Source organism: Sorex fumeus, unplaced genomic scaffold (genome assembly GCF_029834395.1).
Source record: "Sorex fumeus unplaced genomic scaffold, SorFum_2.1 ptg000054l, whole genome shotgun sequence".
NCBI classification, from domain to species: Eukaryota; Metazoa; Chordata; class Mammalia; order Eulipotyphla; family Soricidae; genus Sorex; species Sorex fumeus.
The window spans coordinates 2,705,164-2,711,992 of record NW_026606111.1 but is presented as its reverse complement, the minus strand read 5'-3'; the positions used below and the strand labels follow the sequence as shown (position 1 = coordinate 2,711,992).

The window sequence follows — 6,829 nt, the reverse complement described above, 5'->3', positions numbered from 1 at the left end:
GACCCTTCAGCAGGCTGCACTCCCCGTCTCTACGAGCAGGGGTGGGGGGGGAGTGTGAGGGGCCCGGGGGTCCCAGCAGCAGCTGTGGGTGCCCTGGGGTGTCTGTGTGGTGGTGGGGCGTCCAGACGGCTCACTGGGATGAGCCGGCTCCACGGCAGGCGTGGCAAGGCCTGGCAACGACAGAAGGCCCAGGCCTACCCACAGCATCCCAGCCCCCTCGGGTCCCCAGCGTTGCTCCCTGGATGGGCACACGGGAACCCACAAGAGTGGGAGGTCATGCTACAGCAATGCCAGTGCTGTGGATGTGCATGTCAGGGAACAAACACGTGTGCAGGCATGTGTCAGTGTGTGTAAGCGTATGTCAGGGCATGTCGGCGTGGGGTATGTTTGTGTGGGAGGGGGCTGTGTGTAGGGGCGTGAGCTTGTCTGCATGAGTGGAGTGTGTGCCAGAGTACATGTGTGTGCTTGGGGGGGTGTGTGTTTGTGTGCGTGTGTGTGAATGTGCATGTGCATGTGTGTCAGCGTCTGTGTGTGTGTTTGTATGAGGCATGTGGAGTGTCTGCGTGTCAGTGTGTGGGTGAGGACCAGCCGGCTCTTAGCTCACACGGTCTTTAATAACTGTTCCGCAGGGGCAACGAGCTGGCCTGAGGGACCCCTGGGCTGTAGGGCCGCTCCTTGCCCCCAGCCCCAGCGGCACAGGTGGGGTCCTGTCCCTCTGGACTCTGTGGCTCCAGTCGGCACGGTCCAGGGCTGGTGTCACAGGTGCCTGGCTCCTCAGCAGGTCCCCTGCAGGGGACAGTAGGCAGTGGTCACAGACCTGATGAAGGTGAGGGGGCCCACAGGTGCACCCTGCACCCGTGAGAGAGGGTGGCGCTGCCCAGAGTCTTCTTGGCGGGGATGGAGTCAGTCCCCACAGCTTACCATGGCAGGTGGCTCAGGGCTGGGTAGCGGGGTGGCCACCTGTAGGCTCACGCCCTCGGCGCCGACGCCCCTCAGCTGGGCCACCAGTTCTGCACGCGGCCACCACCGGCAGGGCTGCCCCCTCACAGACACGATGTAGTCGCCACCCTTCAGGCCGGCCGCCTGCAGGACAGCACAGTGCTCTGGGTGTGCAGCCCCCTGCCCTCCCGGGCTCCTAGCGCGCTGCCCCCCACCTTACCGCGGCCGGGCTCCCTGGAATGACGGCGGCTATGAGGACAGGCGCGTCCCCCCGCAGCGTGAAGCCGAAGCCACCCTCTCCTGGCGTCACATGCACGGGCCCCACCAGCCGCCACTGGTTCCTGGCTGAGAACACAGGCAGGGGCCCCTGGGGGGCACAGAGCTCAGGGGCCAGGCTGGGCCTCCCACTGTCCCCTGCACAGACAGCGGTGCAGGCCGAGACCCAGCTGATGCAGTGACTGTTGTCGGTGAGTGAGGAGCAGGGCTGACCACCCCTCTGCACTGCCCTCCCCATCCTGACCCCTCTGCTGATCCCTCTAGTTGACCCCCCTATGCTGACCCCCGCCCGTGCTGACGCCCCCTGCCCCTCCGGTGCGCCTCACCAGCCTGCGGAAGATGTCAGCCGCCTCTGGCCGGGAGAAGCTGGGGGTCGTGACCTCGAGCTGCTGCTGGGTCTTAGCTGAGGGCGGGGGTGGAGGGGGGCGCAGGGGGCAGAGCTCAGCGAGACTCCAAGGCCCAGAAGCCGCAGAGTGCAGGGGGTGGGGCAGGGCCCCGACACAGACCCCAGACCCTCTGGGACCAGCCACAGCAGTGGGGGGAAACCTCGGTGGGCATGACGTGGGCGTGGCCCCAGGGCGGAGCCAAGGGGCGGGCTGGAGCGTGTCCTCGATGGGGGAGTGGGCGTGACCCCGGGGTGGGGCTAGATGGGCGTGGCCTCAGGGTGGGCGTGGTCTCGACGGGCGGGGGGGGAGTGGGCGTGGTCCCAGAGCAGGACTTGGTGGGTGGGGCGGGGCCTAAGGACGGGCTGGGTCTCAGGATGGGGCGTGGCCGAGAAATGGCCTGGGGCGTGGCCTCAGGGTGGGGCGTAGCCTCGGGGCAGGGGCTGAGGCATGGCCTCGGTGGGCGGGATCTCAGGGTGGGTGTGGCCGAGGGGAGGGCTGGGGCGTGGCCGTTGGTGCTCGAGGGCGTGGCCTATCGGGCAAGGTCGAGGGCGTGGCCGGGACTGGGCATGGCATGGCGCGGGCAGGGGCTGCTCACGCCTGATGTCCGGGGCATCCGCAGCCTCGCCGAAGTCATCCTCGCGGTCCAGCTCCGAGTACTTGGCCAGCGTCCGCCGCAGCGCCTGGGTCAGCGCGGCCTGCAGCGGGTCCAGCGTGCGCAGCGCCCGGCCCCGCGCGTGCAGCCGCAGGGCGCGCTCGTGGCCCCGGAGGGCGCGCCTCAGGTGGGCCTGGCCTGCGGGACGGCGTCCATCACCCGTGGCCCGCGGGGCCCACGGAGGGACGCCCCCCGCCCCCTCGCTCACCCAGCCTCCTGCGCTCCTCGGGCTCCGGTGACGCCGCCGCAGGAGTTCCGGGGGCCGCGAAGACGCGCTCCAGGTCCGCGGGGGCCACTGTGGGAGAGGCTGGTGAGCCGCGGTCGCCCCTCACCCCGCGTCCGCCCGCCCCCCGCGGGGTCACTTACCAGGCCCCTCGCAGAGGCCCAGGGTGGCGTGGTAGTGGGCCAGAGCCTGGAAGTGCTCGGCCTTGACCAGCGCTAGGGCAGCCCAGGCCAGCGGCACGAGGTCCCGGAGGGCTGGCTGGGTCATGGCCCCATGCACCAGCCGGTACTCGGTGGCCACCTGCAGGGACAGGCAGGGGACGGGGTCAGCCCTGGCCTCACAAGGTCCTGCCCACCCCGCGGGGCGTCTCCCCTCGCACCTGGGCGGCCTCCTGGGCCAGGAGCAGCTGGGCAGGGCCACTGTGGGGGGCCTGCAGGGACAGCCCCTGGAAGATGCACTCCTGGGCCTGCGCTGTCATGAGCCGCTCCAGTGCCAGGAGCCAGGGCGGGCTCAGGTCCGGGCTGGGCGCGTGGGAGAAGCTCTCTCGCAGAAGGCGGAAGGCCCCTGCAGGGCAGCTCAGGCTGCACCGGGGCCCTTGGACCCCCCCCCCCCCCACCGCGGCCCGTGCCCCCGCAGGACCCGACAGTGGGGCTCACCTGCGGCCTTCTGGAAGGCGTCCACAGCCCGGCCCGTGCCGGCCAGGCAGGTGCGGTCCTGGCTCGCCCCGATCTGGGTGTGAAGGGCCCCGATGTTGAAGAGGACGCTGCCTTTCTCGAAGGCCAGGGCCCGCTGCTGGACTGGGACGCCCGTGATGCTGTCATACCTGCAAGGGGCCGCTGGGCAGAGTTCCAGAGGGAGGAGGGGGGCCCCGGCCAGCGTCCCCCCGCAGCCTTACCAGTGGAAGAGCAGCCGCAGGCCCCGGCCGGGGGCCGAGAAGCGCGCGTCCAGGAAGCCCAGCTGCGTGTAGTAGGCTGCGAGCACCTCCACGCTGGCTTCGCTCCAGCTTGGGGTCCGCGTGGCCTGTGGAGAGGGGCTGCTGAGGCAACGAGTGCCCCTGTTTCTGCCGGCACCTGGGACCCAGGAGGGCAGTGCCGGGGCGCATGTGCCCTTCTGCCCCTCACGTGAGTGCCCACCCACCACCCTGGGGCTCACCTGCCGCAGCTCGTCCAGCTCTTGGATCTCGGCCTCATAGCAGGCGCTGTCCTCCCCGAAGTGCCCCGAGATCAGCTCCTGGGGCGAGTAGGGATGGGGGGTGCCTGTGGTGAGGCGGGAGGGTCACCCGGACCCCCAGGGCTGCCCAGCCTGGACTGACATACCTTTAGGGCTGGGGCCCAGTCCAACCTCCGGGTCTCCTTCAGGCCCAGAGGGATGAGGGGGACGTCGGCGCTGGCGCTGGGGGACGCGGGAGGACTGAGTGACCGGCTGTCCCCAGGCCACCCAGGCGCCTCCCAGCCCCGCGTGCGTGCATACACACCTGGCGGGCGGGTTTCCGTCCACGCTGCCCCCGCCAAGCCCTTGCAGCTCCTCCCTGAGCAGCTGCAGGCCGCTGTTGATGCGACAGAGCTCCAGGGCCACCATCTCCCTCACCCGGGCGCTGCGGGTGGCTCTGAGAGGAGGGAGGGAAGCCTGGTGGGCAGCGCTGAAGTGAAGGCAGCCACCCCAGCCCCTGTGGTCACGCCCGCTCGTGACCGCGTCTGGGACCTGGACACACCTCTCTAACTGACCCCAACATTCCACTTGGGCCCCGTCAGGGGTCATAGGTCAGGCCCCTCCGTGCGCCCGTCATTGGCCTTCAGGAAGGTCGAACTGTGGGCAGGGACTGCTGGCAGAAGGTTAGACCCTGGTGTTGGCTGCCTGTGGGGTCGGCATGGGCCGGGCCAGGGGGCTGCGCGGTCCCACAACCCACCCACACAGGCGCCCGCCTGCACTCACCTGTACAGGTTCTCAGCACCCGCCCGGATGCGCACCTCCTTGGCGATCAGCTGGTGGAGGCGGGCCCTGCAGCTCTTTGGGGACACAATTGCTGGTCTGTCCTGTGTGCCAACCCTGTGAAGAGGCTGGGGGCCGGGGGTCCCAGCAGCACGGTGTCTGGGTCTCACCAGCTCTGCTGGACGCACAGTGGCCCCGGAACAGAGGGGCCAGTGCCCACAGCCTCCCTGCAAAGCCGCTGTACTCAAGTTTCCACCAATCTAAGGTCCGGGGGCTGGGGGGGGAGGGGCCGGCCCAGTGCAGGGTCCTGGAGGTCACTCCTGAGCCCAGCCTGACTCCAGAGGGCTGCGCTCAGAGCAGAAGGCAGGCAGGGGTGTGGCAGGGGTCGTGTCTAGGCCTGGAGCTGCTGGGGGAGCTGGATTTGAGGGACTCCCTCCAAGGAGTCAGGGAAGATCTGCAGGGTACACCTCCCTCGGGGGACATCCCTGTGGGTCCTGCGGCCAGAGGGGCTGGCTGGGGCACAGGACAGGAAGAAGCACACAGCCTTTCCCGGCCTGGAGCCCAGCATTCCCAGCAGGGTGGACTGCCTGGAGAGCGGCAGTTCCCAAGACGGAAGGTATGGGGACAGCGCACGTGTTCTGGAGGCAGCCAGGCACCTCCTGTGACTCTGTCCCTGACAGCTGGGTGGCCTCAGGGACACCTTGGAGCAAGCGAGCAGCAGGAACGCATCTTCCGTCTTGTGGGGCTGACGGAAGTCTGTGGTACAGTGGTCCCGGGCCTCAGGATGAGGTGTGAGGGGCCACAGCGGGACACGGTGAGCACAGGGCCACCAGCTCCCTTTTTTGTGCGCACGGCCTCCCCCATGCTCAGGGAGTGGACAGCAGGACGCAGGCAGAGAAACCCTCCCGCGCTCCACAGCCGCCCTGCCGACCCACAGCCGCTGCCCAGGGTTCTCTGATGTTTCCGGGGCTGAGACTCGGTCCAGAGCCAGCACAGTGCTCACGAGAATGGCAGAGGCACCTTGGAGGGGGTTGGGGGCAGCCCCCAGCCACTGCTCCCAGTCTGGCTCTCCCTGTGAGGGGGGTCAGGACCCCAGACAGGGCACATGACTGGGGGCACGGACAGAGCACAGCTTGGCCACAGCCGGAACTGCTGCCCACCAAGTTCTCTGGGTAGGAACCCAGTGCCAGAGACGCCCTGCGGAGCCCCTGCCGGGGGCCAGTGCAGGGACAGAAGCGGGCGTCCTGCTGTCCACAGCTTCACCCCCTAGGGCCCTGGCAGCACTGGCCGATGAGGGCACGGTTGCCTGCTGCCTCATGGGACCCCTGGGACTCTTCCTTCCCATGCCCGGGGAGCCTGGGTACTCATGGGCAGGGTCACAGTCCACCGGAACCCTAGGTCCTGGCCCGGCAGAATCTGGAGGGTGGGCCTGAGAGTGGGGCCAGGGAAGCTCTGCAGTGTCCAGCCCCCGCCAGGAAAGTTTCACAGCCCAGGGCTGGCGGGTGACCCCAGGGCCGCAAAGAGCCAGGTGCTGGCCTTGCATAAGGCTACCCGGTTCCTGAGCCCGGCAAGGAGTGACCCTCCGGGACAAAGCCAGGCCAGGCCCAGGGGCGAAAGAGACAGCATCGCTGGGGGCTCCGGACCCCACCCACAGTCGCTGCCTCAGTTTCCCACGCCTGAGCGTGAAAAGTGGCCACAGTGCGGAGGGAGTCGGGCACGCGCGTGCCGGTATCCGCTGTCCGGCGCTGTCCCCGCTGCCCCCGTGCCCGCGCTGCACACACCGTCCCCTCCACTGCCCGCGCTGTGCCCTCTGCTGCCTCCCCCGCTGCCCGCTGCCCCCACTGTCCCCACCGCCCCCTGCCCGCGCGGACGCGCCCACCTCGCTGTCTCCGCCGGCCACTTGCGGGGCGGCGCGGTCCTCGCGGGCGCGGGGGCACTCGGGGCTGTCGCCCGGGACCATGGTCGCCCGCGTCCGACAGTGCTGGCTGCAGGTCCCTCGGGCCGGCCGCGGGACGGGCCACTCGAGGCGGGCGCGCGGATCCCGCTCCCGAGGGTTCCCGGGGTGGCGGCGCGCGCCGGCGGGGGGCGTAGCACAGAGCGTGCGAAACTTGCGTCTGTCCAATGGACAGCGGCGGCGGCCTCGACGGAAAGGGGTCGCAGCCAATCAGGGCTCGAGGGAGGTGGGCCCGTCCCTCCCGCCCCGGGTCCCGTCGCTCCTAGCAACCGCCAGGGCTGATGCCGGCGGCGGGCGCGGGGCGCGCAGTGCGCATGCTTAGGGCAGCCGCGGGGGCCAGCGGGGTTAGGGAGGAGGGAGAATTCCATGCTGGATAGACTCTACCCTCCGCCCGCCGGGACCGGACCCCCTGCTGTCCCCGACGCCGGCGCTCCAGGCTCCCTCGATGCCCGCCTGACTGCAGCCGGCCC

The 6,829-nt window shown here is 69.9% G+C and overlaps 1 protein-coding gene across 1 annotated transcript; it reads right to left on the bottom strand.

Annotated features, from left to right (window-relative positions):
• Positions 1–679: 679 nt before the first annotated feature.
• Positions 680–6,472, bottom strand: RHPN1 (rhophilin Rho GTPase binding protein 1). The gene is made up of 15 exons (XM_056125302.1): positions 6,285–6,472; positions 4,409–4,482; positions 3,951–4,082; positions 3,793–3,868; positions 3,629–3,706; positions 3,372–3,496; positions 3,133–3,299; positions 2,856–3,040; positions 2,620–2,776; positions 2,462–2,548; positions 2,197–2,391; positions 1,542–1,618; positions 1,160–1,306; positions 922–1,083; positions 680–786 (listed from the first exon to the last, which is right to left on the bottom strand). The coding sequence occupies exons 1-15, from the start codon at positions 6,363–6,365 to the stop codon at positions 775–777; spliced, it is 1,755 nt and encodes a 584-aa protein (XP_055981277.1). The 5' UTR covers positions 6,366–6,472; the 3' UTR covers positions 680–774.
• Between the last annotated feature and the right edge of the window lie 357 nt (positions 6,473–6,829).

Excerpts from the sequence above, each read along its gene's own strand:
- RHPN1 (XM_056125302.1), bottom strand. The coding sequence starts at position 6,365 with ATGGTCCCGGGCGACAGCCCCGAGTGCCCCCGCGCCCGCGAGGACCGC. Across the intron at positions 3,300-3,371 it reads CTGCGGCTGCTCTTCCACTG|GTATGACAGCATCACGGGCG; the intron begins GTAAGGCTGCGG and ends GGCCCCTTGCAG. Across the intron at positions 1,084-1,159 it reads TTCCAGGGAGCCCGGCCGCG|GCGGCCGGCCTGAAGGGTGG; the intron begins GTAAGGTGGGGG and ends GCTGTCCTGCAG.